We start from the raw sequence: 15,849 nt of genomic DNA, 5'->3' as shown, positions 1-15,849 counted from the left end.
TTGCATGGTCTATTATGTCTTGCCAAGAGGAAATGACATGACAAGATTAATGCTACATGCTGGGGAGCATTTGCACAATGTGTAACCCAGAACATCACTAGTGGCCATTGAGAAGGATAGGAAGCTGGTCAGAACTGTACTTAAAATAGACAAAAGCATACATATCCAAATGGTAGTAACAAGACAATTGACTATTGACTCTAACTCTTGAGAACATTAAAAAATAAGGTGACAATGAGGTGATGAACTATCCGGAGGAGTTCATGCCCATTATGTAGAACCAAAGGTGAAACTTTAAACTTCTTCTCCTTATTGTATAAGTTTGTGTAATGCTGACATATTCTATCTGTTTGTATGATTAGATTCAAACTGCTGCTGCTTGCTCATATGAATTAGACAAGTTGCCAAATAGAGCATTGCTAGAGGAAACAAACCATTCCCTTTAAGAGAATGAAGCCATTAACATAAGCAGCTCAGTGCTAATCTCTGAAGAAAGCATCCACAGATCTTTATGGGCAATCTGAAGAAATGGAGACATGTAAACAAAACAAGAAATGGAGACATGGAATATCAAGAGATGCTAAGAAGAAGATATTACTTGCTAAAGCAATAGATGCTGTACTTTTGGCATAAGAGAGGGGGGTTTTACTTGGTGCACACATTGTTTTCAGCATTTTAACAGAGAAATGTTATGAGGTCCATATAAAGGCAAAACCAGTGTGCTCATGTCTAGACTTTCAGCAAAGGGAACAAACTCACAATCCTTACTTGGGTTGTAAGCACCTTTACTTTGTGTATCTTAGGGTGCTAGGATTAAACAAACAACACCACATGATGAGTCATCAACCAACATTGTCGGCAAGAGATGTTTCATTCATTCTTAGTCAGCCAAGGTTGGTTAAGCCAGTCCCTTAGATATATGAGCCTAGTAAAAAAAATATTTTGTAAGTTTTGTAATTTTTTAGGTATGGATATATGTAATTTTTTGGACATGGAAATATGTAAGTTCCATGTTGAAATGAAGTAGCCATGTTATCTAAAAAAATTTCATCTAGTCTAAAAATCTTGAAAATAAAGACACTAAATAATGACACTCCTTTTCACAAAGTTGATAATGATGTTTATAGAGCTAGTTTGATGAATCATGATCTTGCTCCCCCTCCTTCACACTGGAGATTCTCACCCAAAGACAAGGTGGTTTAATTCCCTTTTCACAAAGTTGAGAGAAATATTTACAAAGCTAGTTGGTGAAGATTGGGCTCAAAGGACCATTAGCAGCTCTTGTTTCCAAGTTTTTGTTGTTTCTCCGCTGTGTTCCTCCACTTTACATCTGTCTTTAGCTAGCTCATTATTTCCTAAAGCTCCTCACTTGTGTGGATCCAAAGGAGTCTTACCTTCTTAATAGGAGGACACTCTATTTAAAGTGCTGCTAGGACCAAGGGCTAGGTGGGTTCGGGGAGGTGTGGCTTGATGTTGACTATATTGTTGTTTTCAACAATTAGTTTGGATCGAGTACACATCAAAGGGTCACTTTGTTGAAATGGTCTCTAGGGCTTTCTCAAGTGGTTCTGAATTTGATTTACACGTCTATTCTACTCAATCTATTTTTTTCCCTTTTTTTTTGGGCTGGGCTCATGCCTATAGACTCATGTCAATCAGCTCACATATGTAGGCTCGTCCTATATATAGGCTCACGTATGTAGGCTCATGTATGTAGACTTATTTCTATAGGCTCGTGTATGTAGAATCACGTATGTAGACTCATATCTGTTTGCTCAAACCTCTAGACTCTCTTTTGTAGGCTCACTTCTGCTCACACCTCTAGAGTCTCATCTATAGACTAATGCATTTTTTGTATAAAATAGTAGGCATACATAAATTTAGTGATCTAGACTCATATCATGCCTAGTGGGCTCACTTATGTAGGCTTATATGTGTAAGGGCCCATGTTTGTAGGCTCACATCATGAATTTAGGTCCATGAAAATAGGCTTATATCTGTAGATTCATGTCTGTATGCCTTGAGCAAAAATAAGGCAACAAAGGCATGGGGGGAGGACACTAACAATGTTATGATGAGTATCAATTTTAAGCCCTATTAAAAATATCATTCTACTCTCTTAGTAGATAATTCAAGGACGCCTTGATTGTCTTTGCATCATGCCAAGTTATGTTAATATCATGGGTGATTCCATTATAGATATTAATATGTTTGGTCCACACATTGACATATGTTTGGGGCCTCTAGTGGTTGATAGAAGGAAACCTTACATCATGAAGAACTTTAACATCACACATATACCTTTCATGCCACCTCAACAAGCTACCTGCCACCACAGGGCTACCCAAAGATTATCACCAACATGCCTTGCATATGGCTGTGGATCGGTCCCGAATCTACCACTTAACCTCGCACACCAGCTTTACAATGTACCCTGGACCATCCACACCTCTATGACCCAATAGCTAGCAGCTTCACCCCCATTGACAGACACGGACACCATTAGGAAGGGGAGTATGTTAACCACTTTGTAAGTTAACATGGTTTCACCAAGCCCGACCTACTGTAAGGCACCTTGCCATCTTACCTGCTCAAACGGGCACCTATCTTTGTAAGACGACACCGCTCGACTTTATAATGTGGCCTTACCATGAGCTTAATGCCAAATAGAAGTCACTACCTTAACATGGTTTCACTAAGCCCGCCGACCTACTGTAAGGCACTTTGCTATCTTACCTGCTCAAACGGGTACCTATCTTTGTAAGATGACACCGCGTGACTTTATAAAGCGGCCTTACCATGAGCTTAATGCCAAATAGAAGTCACTACCTTTATGTATATACTTATTTTTTATTACAAATATTGGCCTAAGACTATGTGGAAGTTTTGTTTTATCCATCTTAGCAAAAAAGCTAGCCATTTTATTTAGGTCATTTATGACATTGAGCAATACACATTCATTCCCTTGCAATAAAAGTTATATACATCCTAGCATAAAAGCTAGCTATTTGTATTTAGGTCATTCATGACATTGAGCAATACACATTCATTCCCTTGCAATAGAATACTTGTGAGCTCTTTTTCTCTTCCCTACTCTCTTCCTTGTGTTCTATTAAATTTTGCATGCTTGAGGGAAGCTTGCTAGATAGGTTTATTTATACGCTTCTCCCTCTTATTATCTTTTTCTCCATCCCCTTTTATGAGAGAGAACTACCGTGAAGGATAGCTCCTTCTTGCCTCCATCTAGGAATAAAGGAGCATTTCGATGTGGTGACAATGGAGTAAGGATGTATAGGACAAACTAGCACAGCTACATATGAGAAGTTACATTTACGGCTCTATAGCAAAGTACCAAACAACACATAATTTGGCAAGGCTAACGTAAGCTTTTGACTTGAATAGGAGGCATGACCTTTTATCCTTATGACATCACTCCCTTTACCTACTTCATTTGTTTCACTTGGAATAGCTTGGGGCTAAAGCTAAAGCAAGGAACATGAGGCACACAAGCTATCAAAAATATCCACCCCTTTAGAGTATCACGAGCCTTAGTGTGTTAAAATGTTCCTCGTCAATCTACATCACATTTTTAAAAAAAAACTTTTTTTTTTCATGAAAACAATTATTTTTACACAAAGGCACAAAAATAAACTCTCTCTCTCTCTCTCTCTCTCTCTCTCTCTCTCTCTCTCTCTCTCTCTCTCTCTCTCTCATTTCATTCTTGATATACAAGCAAAAGGTTTCTTTTTGGATAAAAAAATGATGAAACAAGAATCAAAATCGAGCCCTATAATTGAAAAACGTTTTTGAGTGATCTAGGAAAAAAGGTAGTGAAGTTAAACAAAGTCATAAATCATTTTATGGAGGCACATATGAAATTGTGTATGAAGCCCAATGTTGATGATTATTTAAGGCCCTTTGCAAGTGTGGTCATTTGTTAAAGATTTATTATTTAAAGTTCAAGACATTCATGACCTAATGAGTCTTCATTTGATGAGATGTATAATATTGCATTCATACATTACCAATATCAATATAAAGATGTTCATTACCAACGGAATGATGAATAGATACTGGAGGTCAAGGTGTTTGTAATATATGTAGACTAAGAATATGTTGGAACTATGGTAGCTTGACATTCGGTATTATTCTCTTCTTAGTGATGCATTATGCTTTTAGCTGCTTTTAGATAGTGGCTTAACTTTTTTTTTTTTAAATGTGAGGGAAGGTACTGCAATAACATGCCATCACTTTCCACTATGTGAGTGGGTAGATTCGAACCCTGTACCTCCCTTTCGAGAGACAAGTGTGATGCTGCTCTACCGTTGGGATAAACCCAGGGAAGCGATGGTGGCTTAGCTTTTTGAGTGCATGGGTCCATGGTCTACTAACTTTTCAAGAGATTAATATAACTGGTGCAATAATGAAGATTTATGTGACACCAAGCTAAAATATGTGCTCTAATCATCCAAAGCATCAATGAGGGCAATAATTATTGGCAAACTATAGAATGTTGGTTTCCAAGCTAGATTATGTGCTAGCAATGTGTTTAATTGCGGGGAGGGGGCTGACGCAATGCTGGTGGGAGAGCTAAGGCTAACATAAGCTGGTAAGCTCCAAGTGCGACATTTCAACAGTCAAGTGTCAAATCTTTAGGCTGTAACGATCGTAGGCTTGTCGTTACAGAAGACGTTGACCCAACAACCTATCGTCCATCCGGATTCGAGTTGGAATGGCGTGTTCACGACTGTTGTCTCAAAAGCGAAAGAGAAAGACGGATCTCTCATGCCAGGTGGCGGCCGGTCCCTCTCCTTTTTAGAAAGGGAGTTGTGTTTTGGACTCCACCTATACGGGAATCATATGTCCTTGTCCCTGTCGATTGAAAAAAAAAAAAAACCACCCGTTTCTTCCGAAATTATTCTATTAGGTGCCTAACCCCCATAACATCTAGTTAGTCTAATGTTGCTACAATGCCATATTCACAATAAGGGATAGCATGTATGCTTTTTATACAATACAATACATTACCAATTCTTTGTAATCACACAAGGTATTATAAAATGGATTACTAGAGTATGAGGACTAAAGTTCTATTTTTTGACCATGAGCACCTTCCCCTTGTTGTCTTGAAATACATAACTTATTCAATAATGCATTAAGTCGTGTAAATGCCTTTTACATCAAAAGCTTCTGATATTACGATGCTTCCAGCTATAAATATGCAAGAAATGAAGGCAACGGTAGGCTTTACCTCTTCCTCTCTCATGTGCATCCAAAGTATTATGAATGTGCATTGAGATATGTGAATATACATACACATGCATGAAGATTACATGTAAGATGCAATGAAGTTAGCTACCTAAAACTTTGAATCCATATGGATCAAGAAAGATAGCCTAGCAAGTTATAGTGAGCCATCCTTTTGTAATGTGCAATACCGACTAGCTTTCAAGTAAATGTCTTTTGTCTCTCTTTATTCTACCAAAGCAAGCTTTTTGTTAACTCTTTAATATATTAGCCTATACTTATTTTATTTCATCCAACGCTTCACTCCCATATGTTTTAAAATGTCTCTTTATAGATTTGATTAGCCTAAATTTTGATTTGCTCATGTTGTGTATCTTTCTTGTTGGAATAACATTTCAAAAAACTTCCCTTTCAAAGTCTTAATCACTCATATCATGTCTTATTAAAAGAGACATGATATTCTCAAGAGTAAATTTCCTATACATATGGAGTGGCTAATACTCTTTTTCACAACATGATGTAGTATATTTTTTGTTTTAATTGGTTTCTTGATGCTAATTCATGTTAACTTTTAAATCTTATCTAGCAAAGGTTACCAAAGGAAACCTTGGTTTTTTTCTATAAGGTGTACTTGGCATGGTTTTGACGTTTTGTTTTCAAAAGCTATATTTAAATGTAATGAAGATAAAATTATACATTAAACATCATTTTGGTGTCCATGCCTTTGTTAAGCATTGAAAAAAGCACACTTGGGATTTTGCATTGATTCTTTACATACAGTGACTCAACACTAATATCGAAGACATTGTCTCAAAGACATCCCTTTGGTCTTAACCTTGTTGCATGACTCAGAGACATAACAAATCTCTAAAAATGCAACAAGAATCAAACGAAGTACATAAAAATAAATCTCTTTGCTTTATTTATTCTTTTAAATGCCGTTGATCTTACTATGATTACCTTTTCTCATTTCAAAAGAACTCATATAATCATGAGAAAGGTAACTATAACTAAGATGATAAGAAAACTAGTTATAATATACATGCAACTAAATGGTACAGTATGGAGTTAACATAATGTACAATGTTATTTACTAGGCATAACACAACATAACTAAGATGATAAGAAAACTAGTTATAATATACATGCAACTAAATGGTACAGTATGGAGTTAACATAATGTACAATGTTATTTACTAGGCATAACACAACATAATTGTGAGATGTTACCCACATGGGTAATCAAGAATGATTCAAAGTCGCTACATGCTCAAAGTTAAAAACTCTAACATGTAAAGAACATTGTTTTCTTATGAAACAAAATTTACTAGAATGGGCTTTTATAATAATTCATCGAGGAAACCCATTCAAAAAATACATTTTCAATGCCCATTTAATGAAAGAGACTATGGTTCACTATGTTGAGTTAAATTAAAGCCTCTATATCCAAATGATAACCATTTCTATACACTTTATTGTAACTGATTTGATGATTATATTTCCAGTCTCATTTGGTTCAATTTGTTGGAAGATTGTTGAAATTTAGCAATCTTTTATGATGGAAAACATGTGAACATGGTAAGCAAGTGTGTATATTCAAAATTATACTTCTAGTCTCACTTGGGTCAATTTCTTGAAAGATTGTTGAAATGTAGCAATTTTTTATGATGGAAATTACGTGAAAGTGTATGTTCAAAATTTTGAACATTACAAAATGTAATAGAATCTCTCAAGTGTATATATAGCATGAATATGCAAGGGAAATATATTTTTGTTTGGATAGATTTGTTCCAAGGGTGACACAAAAAGCAACTAGGCACATGGATGTTTGTAGCCTTGGGTTCAATTTTTCAAAAGGATATAGGAGTTTAAAAGTGATTGTGTGGGAGTGAGCTTGGGGCCCAAAAAGGGAGACACTAGCTAAGAGAAAAGTCACAAAGCATTTATTTAAGGTGAGGTGGGGCATGTGGGGGGACGAACGAAAGTTTGAAAAAGGGAGATGACCACATGTGAAGGATGTATTAACATAAAGAGGGAGAATGTTGAGAATGTATTTGATAAGTTGGGCAAGGGTGTTGCATCAATCTACAGTTTACAAAGGCACATGTTCATTTGTCAAGACCAAAGAAGAGAAACAAGGGGAAGGGAGTTCTACATTCTGATGTACTACAAACATAAACAATGCACCTTTTGAAGTTTTCCTCTTAACCTATGGGTTTAATAATAATGAAAGTATTAGCAAAGGGTATGTAACTTAATTAATCTAGCTTTTAATGACCAAATCATATTTTTAAGAAATCCAAAGAGACTCTTTATACAATTATCCAAATAAGGACAAATTCGAGTCGCTAAACTTTAATTAAATTCCATGGTTTTAGAATCTGTAAGGTGTAACACACTTTTTCAATTAGTTAAGGACATGCCATCTTCTTGTAAGTGGGTTTAACTAATGACAAATATCCATAAATGTTCAATTTCATAATCCAAATCTATCAAACAAAAGAGTGTTGACTAGTGTTGACATAAACTTGCAAATCATAAAAAATGAACTTACTAAAAGTAATCCAAAATAAAAACAAATGTTGTATTGTTTTTAAAATGCTCCAACATTATGGACACCTTAGTAATGTGTAGAAATACCTTTGAAGAAGTGTGCAAGATGTGTGGTGCTTGCTTAAGCTGATTAAATTTCTTAAAAACATATGGAATAAAGTGAAGGTTGATCGAAGCTTCAGTTAATGTTGACTTTGCATGGAGATAGGTGGAATTTTTAAATGCATTGTGTACCTTTGGTTTTGCATAGTCCTCCTTACATGCTTGATGTCTTTGGTTTTGGATGTTTTTTCACGTGCATGCTCCTGGTTTTCTTCATCTTCCTATAGCACTCTCCCTTGCCCATATCATTATCATTCCACGCTTTGACCTTTTTTTGTAACATGGCTTGTCCTTGTTTCCAATTTTGGCTCGTCATCTTCCGTATATTATCTGGCTACATAGCATCATTCATAGTGACACTACAATTATACTCTCTTGCATCATTGTCATGTCTATTCACCACCCTCTAGAGATGTCTCCAACTCGGCATCTCCTTCGACTCACAGACCTTTTCCTCCTTCACCATCTTTACCTTGCCCATTTAATTGATCACATAAGCTTCTCTAGTTGATTATGCACCAATCTCCATGAAGCTTGCTTTCCCTCGAATTATTACACCTCTACATGGTGCAAAAAGCATGCAAACTATGCATGGTGTTGAGAAGAGAGCTCATGTATCATGCCAATCAATTTGTTCGAAGAGAGCTTATAAACGTTCATGAATATGTATAATAACATTAGTAATAGGCTTAGTATAAGCTTGCCGACAATGCTCTTACGTATGCTTCGTATTGGAAAATATTATATAGCTGCATCTTGGATTATTCCAAAAACTGGCATTGAAATGGATATGACAAGGCTTGTTTGGTATGGAATTTCATGAAGTTGCCTTATGGCAGTCAAATTCAAGATGTAACAATGATTTTCTATATGAGGTGCTATGATGGAGAGGACCACAAAGGATGACGAGCATGCTTGGAATTCTTGCATTCATATGTCCACATTTGAGCTCAAAAGAGCCATACTTGAAGAAGATAAGATTCTTTTATACTGTTATCTCCTTGTTGGGATAATAGTGATGCAGCCAACCTTCTAAGAGCAGTGCCCCCCCCTCGGGCGACTTGTATTGCTCATATTACTGGTCTTTTGCATGTAAAGAAGAGTTTCTATCCACGCAGTCGATTTTCAGTCGAACTTGCACTACTTACATCCATTATTTATCTACAAAGTCTCTTAAGTGCAAGTGTGGAACATATCAAGCCTATGGCTGTATGGGTTCATCCTCTTATGTAAAGTGGAGAGTCTCCACATTCCCAAGTATCCAGTATACCAATATTGTAATTGCTCCTCCTGTCTCTTTTTTGAGATCCTGCTAATATAAAATTCCTCGCCTTTATTTATTAAAAAAGAGTTTTAGGAAAACTTCGGATCATGTTCCAATATTTCTTTTTATGTTCTCGACTCTCAATGCTTATGTTTATAACAAAGTATGCCGTTCGGGCTTTATACATTTTTTAAACTGGTTACTTTCAAATTGATTTGGTCAAAGTTGAAAGTATGGAACCGTTACTAAAGGATGCGTTCCCGTGCTGGATGTGGAGGAAAGCGGCCACGCCGCCACAGGAGCATCCAATTATGGCGGCGCCGCGCGCCGTTTCCGGGGCATGTGCGCAATCCGAAGCTGGCGGGTGCACGCCGCACGGGGGCCATGTCATCACGAGGCCCATCATAAGCCATGAGCATGCGCCTCCTGAGAGTCCTGAGCTCAGTGTTCACTCTATCAGCATGATGATATATTATACATAGATATTAAACAGTGCACGCATACCTATAAGGCCCACATTGCCCACTGCCCAGCCCATATATAACATGTACGTGACATGTCGGATGCGCCATGTTGTGGACACAGACACGCAGTCCACCGTCCACGGCGCTTCAGGCGCATGGAGAGGAGCTATTGGTACGCTACACGTGTCCGTGTCGGGCATTGTGAGCGAATGGATGTCATGGCCACGGCCCACATCATACATGCATGCATAGGAGGGACACTGTGTGGACTGCCGCTCCATTTATATTAGTTTGGGAGGTTTTAGCGTTCGCCAATATGAATATATGCCAGCAGCCATTTAGCACCGTATTTTATACAAGCGGTCACTGTAGTGACCGTAGAACACAGTCTATATGAATATATATGCCAGCAGCCATTTAGCACCGTAGTTTATACAAGCGGCCACTGTAGTCTGTACACTGTAGTGACCGTAGAACACAGTCTACCTCCGTACGTGAGCTGAGATCTCGATTCTCAGCTGGTTATAAGTTATTTATATATTTGATACATTCCCCAAGTTACATGTGAGGTGGTCTCGTACTCAGTACTTTCTCCCCTAGTTGTCCAGACTCCAGACTCCACACTGTCTACTGGCTCACCTCTATTATTATATATTTCCTCCTCGATGCGCTACATTAATTATGTAACCTTGTATATACGTTAGTTGTAAACATGTATACCAGTGTTCGAAAAAAACTATTTTCCCAAAAAGTAAAAAACCTTCATCTAAAAATTATGAAATTATTTATAAAGAAAATTTTCAAATTTTGAAGGTTTTTGTTCTACAACCCCTCAAAATATGCAGGTTTTTGTACCCTTAAGTTTCAAATTTGAAGGTAATTTTAAAAATCTGCAAGTGCAAATTACACTGTACCCCGGTTTTTTTCGAACACTGATGTATACGTGTAGCATACCTGTTGGCCACAATCAATTTCAGTTAGCTAGAGTGACGCTGACGAGGCTTCAGCTACCCTTCTGTGAAGGGTATAGCAAGTTTTTTTAAAATTTTAGTGTAATTTTTGACGGGCATTTTAAAAATTTGCAAGTATTTTACGGCCAAATTGCTAAAAAACGAGTTTTTTTTGTTTTTAAACGCAGAGCTGAGCGATTACAAAATTACAAACTGTATTGCTTTTTAACAGAGTCCCGAGTCCCGACTCCCTATTGCTGCTGCTTATTTAGCAGTGCTGAGTTGCTAGTATTATAAATTATAATATATCCCATGCAGCTCACGCTACTGCTACTGTACTTTTCAATCACCCTTTCCTGCTGTAACTGCTGGGCCGCAACCCCAAAATTTCATTTGAAGCACTCGTATTAAACCTCCATTTCTTTGTTTTAATTGTGAGTGCGGAGATGGGAAGGGCATTACTACTATTTTATTTAAAATTGTGCCTTTTTTCTCTGAAGGTAGGAAAGATGAAACCCCCTCTTGGAAATGGCACTGCCAATATAGTATAAATTTTAGAGGTTCTCATGCTTCAAAAAATTTACCCTCTCGCCCTGCGAGTGCTGTCACTATCTGTTAATTATTTTGTACGTATTGCTACTTTAAGTAGAGGTTTTGCAAACTAATCCATCTCACTCTGCTTTAGTTGTAATCTATCTCACATAGCACATAAAATGAGTGGCAATTAGCCCCAAGTGCACACTGTCTGTTTTGGCACGTCTCTACACATACATGACCATATACACATATATAAAACAGCAGTGATTGCAGCTCCCCACAGTGGGGGCCAAAACACACAGCAACAAGCTGGTGGTGTGGCCAGCTTCTCCCCATCATCTACACGCTCTCTCTCGCAAGTGCCCCCCTCACTGCAGATGGACTCATTTTTTTCCTCAGCTTTCTCAAGCCCAACTGTGTGATCGAGTGCGGTAGGGGCAAAGTTTTCAACGCTCGAGGAAAATAATAAATTGATGGGAAGCCAACGAGGGCACCCAGACCGAGAGAAAGCCTTTGCCCCCCCAGTTCTAAGGATTTCCTCCTCCTTGTCTCTGTCTTACACTCTCTCTCTCTCTCTCTCTCTCTCTCACACACACACACACTCTCTCTCTCTCTCTCTCCACACACTCTAGTCTATAACTTGCCTGCTAATGTGTTTCAGTTTTTTTGCTCGTTTCAAAGGCATATATATCCTTGGTGATCCCCTCCGTTTTTGGCCCATCTTTTGAGGATCTTAGAAGGTCCTGGAAAATCCCTTGCCTTATACACTTCGCCTCCCCGGCCTTCCTTGTACGCTTTTGACATCGCTGATTCTCTAATCCGACCAACAATCTCCATTTGACTAGACACCCCCCTCCCTCTGTGTGTGTGTGTGTTTTCTTGCACGTCAACTTATAGGCATTTTTGTAGCTGAGGATTGTGATTGTACCTTAGTTGAGAGTAAACATGGCCAACAAGGAGGCTGAGCAGGCCATGGTGGGCAACTACACAGAGATGGAGCTAGATCGGCAAGATCAGGACGGGCTCACTGACGATTCATTTAAAGGCCGATTGAAGACTTTCCTTTGGGATGGGGGCTCAGTCTATGATGCTTGGTTTAGCTGTGCTTCTAATCAGGTGCACCGGCCCCCCCCTCTCTCTCTCTCTCTCTCTCTCTCTCTCTCTCTCTGCATATTCACTCGGAAGGTTCTCCATATTCCTTACATTCTCCTTGATCACTTCTTGCTTATGAGAGCTTCACCTTCTAAATCTCGCCTTACATAAACCTTAACATTGATTGTCGCAAGGCACAGATGCATCTCCTAGCGTACATGAATTTGCATCTTGTAGCTCCATGATCGCAAGGGGCGTCTCCCAATCTAAAGCCAAAGGTGCATGCATACATGTCCACGCGCCTGTCCAAGTTATTTATCATCGCAAAGCTAGCCTCATTGAAGAAGCTCCCAATAGTAATATTGAAGACTTGCGGGACATTATAGTATGGCTTAGCTTGAAGCAAGTCCCGAACTCTAAAGCTTAGCTTTCAACCATAAAAGAAGCATAAAGTGTGTCAGCTTCTGATGCAATGGTACATGTGAATGTTTGATTTTTGCAGGTGGCACAGGTGCTCTTGACCCTTCCCTACTCCTTCTCCCAGCTGGGCATGGTATCAGGAGTGATCTTCCAGATATTTTATGGACTTCTTGGGAGCTGGACAGCCTACTTGATTAGCTGCCTGTATGTAGAGTACAGATCTAGGAAGGAAAAAGAGAATGTGAATTTCAAGAACCATGTCATCCAGGTGACTCTGAACCCTTAAGCTTCATTCATCCTAATATGCAGTCCGGGTTCAACCCCCTGATACATGTATATACATATGGGTGTTTTGGTATTTTTGCAGCAATTACACCAAATCTTAGTTTCAAAACATGTCCCTTTTTCTCCTTATTCATCAAAATATCTGTTCCTTGGCATAAATTTTTATGATTTCTCAGTTCTAAGATGTCTTGCTTGCTCAGTGGTTTGAGGTGCTGGACGGGCTTTTGGGCCCATATTGGAAGGCTTTTGGTCTTGCCTTCAACTGCACTTTTCTACTCTTTGGATCTGTTATCCAGCTCATTGCTTGTGGAAGGTATGCTTTTTCTTTCATTTTTGGGGATCAGACCTTTGAAAAACTCTGTATGGTGGGGTGTGTTGAAACAGTATTATCAAAACCCCTTACTGGTTTCAATAGCATTCATAAAACCCCCCTTACTGCTATCACATGCTGCGCTCACATGGGCTTGTGCCTTCTGGTCACAGCAACATTTACTACATCAATGACCACTTGGACAAGCGAACATGGACATACATCTTTGGCGCCTGCTGCTCCCTGACTGTGTTTATACCATCATTTCACAATTATCGGATCTGGTCTTTCTTGGGTCTAGCCATGACAACATACACAGCCTGGTACTTGACAATTGCAGCACTTGTGAATGGACAGGTAATATATGCCCTTAAGATGGCTCTCATATATACGTGGCTATTCTATGTATGTATGCATGCACGTGCACATGCTTTAGATGTGTTTTTTTTGTCCTAGCCTAGGCCCAAGATCCTCCTGTAGTTTCCCTTTTTTACCGCCTGTAGGTGCCTCCTCCCATAGTTACTGTTTTTCACCTTTTCACCGCCCATAGGTGCTTTTTATCCACCCGTAGGCGATGCCACTGGGGAAACACCTTGTGGGGGGTTTTGAACCCAAAACCTCCTGGTCCTTGGCAAACACCTTCACTACTTGGGCTATCACCTCATTGGCATGCCTTAGATGTATTTATGCATGTATGTGTGGAAAGATATTCTTACACTACTCTTCTGACACCTGATCAGGTTCCAGATGTAAAGCATTCTGCACCTACCAAGATGGTCCTTTACTTCACCGGCGCCACCAATATTCTTTACACCTTTGGTGGCCATGCTGTGACAGTGTAATTACTAACATCCTCTCTGGTGTTTTCTGTTAGGATTCAATTGTCCAAACTCATGAGGGAAAAAAAATCATGACATAATGTAGTCGTTGTGAATGCTGATTTTTATGGGTTATGAGCCAGATAGCTGATTTGTTTATTCATAACATGTACCATGCAGGGAAATAATGCATGCCATGTGGAAACCACGCAAATTCAAGTGGATCTATCTTGTGGCCACACTCTATGTCTTCACATTGACATTGCCCTCTGCCATATCTGTGTACTGGGCATTTGGAGACCAGCTTTTAGATCACTCCAATGCATTTGCTCTGCTTCCAAAATCTGGCACCAGGGATTTTGCAGTTGTTCTGATGCTGATCCACCAGGTTGCTTAAAGAAACTAACAAATGCATACTAGGCTTTGTTAGATTTAACTAAGATAATGTGCACATATTATCCATACAGTCATAAAGCCATGTGGGTTCCATCCATAAAGATATCTATGCTGTTGTGTGTGCCTGCAGTTTATAACGTTCGGGTTTGCTTGCACACCGCTCTACTTTGTGTGGGAAAAGGTGACAGGGTTTCACACCTCCCGGCACATACTTGTCCGGGCAATAATACGGTTACCAGTTGTAGTACCAATTTGGTTCTTGGCCATCATCTTCCCTTTCTTTGGACCCATCAACTCGGCCATTGGTGCTCTCCTGGTAACATTCACAGTTTATATCATCCCAGCTGCAGCACACATGGCCACCTACCGCACAACATTCGCACGTGAGGTGGGTACAATTGACCGTCCTGAATCCTAAGAGTGATTTTTGGAGTCATGAGGCTCTTTGGAAATGCTTTTGCCCAACCTGCACCTGACTTTGTGAAGTATTGAGTAGTGTGCTAACGTAGAAATTCCTTTGTGTTGTGCTTTTGTAGAGTGCTGTGGAGAAGCCCCCTCGCTTGCTTCGAGGTTGGGTAGCTGTCTACCTCCTAAACATGTTTGTGGTGGTGTGGACTCTAGTTGTGGGATTCGGCTTTGGTGGTTGGGCCAGCATCACCAACTTTGTGCATCAAATCGACTCCTTTGGGCTATTTGCCAAGTGCTACCAGTGCCCACCTAAGAAACTAGCCTCACCACCCCCACCGCCCACGCATTGACCTTTCAGAGCCATGAGTGGGAGACTTTACATCTTAAAGATAGACTTAGTGATCTTTGATGTAAACAATCAAAGCCAAACTTGTTGCCAATATCAACACCAAGTTTGAGCAACTACTACTTGTGAGAAAAAGAATTGCCATAAAAACATTACTTCAAAGATTAGGGCAACCAAAGGCTAAACTCTAATACTACTCAAGGTGCACATGTGTTGCCATATTGTCTTGTATGCATTGGTATTTTATGGCCGCTCATTCTAGAAAGAAGCAATCATGACGTAATAGTATAATTCTATACTATTATCCACACAATTATCCACACATTCCAAATGTTGTACTCTTTCACACTCTTAGAACACATTAATACCAAATTTACTTTTATGGATGCAGACTTGTCGCAATTCGCTACATTAAAGTCCATGTTTAACACGATTGGGTGGTGTTTCCTAAAACAAAAAATATTTGAATTCTTAAACAAGATTCCTTTAAAATAGGAGTTTTTTCACATCAAATTTTTTTAAAAACATTGTGCAATGTACATACGTGAAGTAATTTTTAAAAATCTTGGACCATTTTTTTAAAGATTCTAAAAGCTTAAAAAATTTCCATGCAAATCAAAACATTGAAACTACACAAACCATCTATAATCTATGCGT

General features: G+C 39.0%; 1 protein-coding gene across 1 annotated transcript; it reads left to right on the top strand.

Moving 5' to 3' along the window:
- Positions 1-11,320: 11,320 nt before the first annotated feature.
- On the top strand, positions 11,321-15,576 carry LOC147624158 (auxin transporter-like protein 4). Its single transcript, XM_086819084.1, has 8 exons — positions 11,321-12,233; positions 12,712-12,897; positions 13,115-13,227; positions 13,398-13,581; positions 13,965-14,062; positions 14,223-14,430; positions 14,569-14,826; positions 14,975-15,576. Exons 1-8 carry the CDS (start codon positions 12,063-12,065, stop codon positions 15,194-15,196), a joined length of 1,440 nt encoding a protein of 479 aa, XP_086675210.1. The 5' UTR covers positions 11,321-12,062; the 3' UTR covers positions 15,197-15,576.
- The last annotated feature ends 273 nt before the right edge of the window (positions 15,577-15,849 follow it).

This window comes from Cibotium barometz, chromosome 25 (genome assembly GCF_041138505.1).
Source record: "Cibotium barometz isolate CiBa-2024 chromosome 25, ASM4113850v1, whole genome shotgun sequence".
NCBI classification, from domain to species: domain Eukaryota; kingdom Viridiplantae; phylum Streptophyta; class Polypodiopsida; order Cyatheales; family Cibotiaceae; genus Cibotium; species Cibotium barometz.
This window is presented reverse-complemented; position numbering and strand designations above follow the sequence as displayed.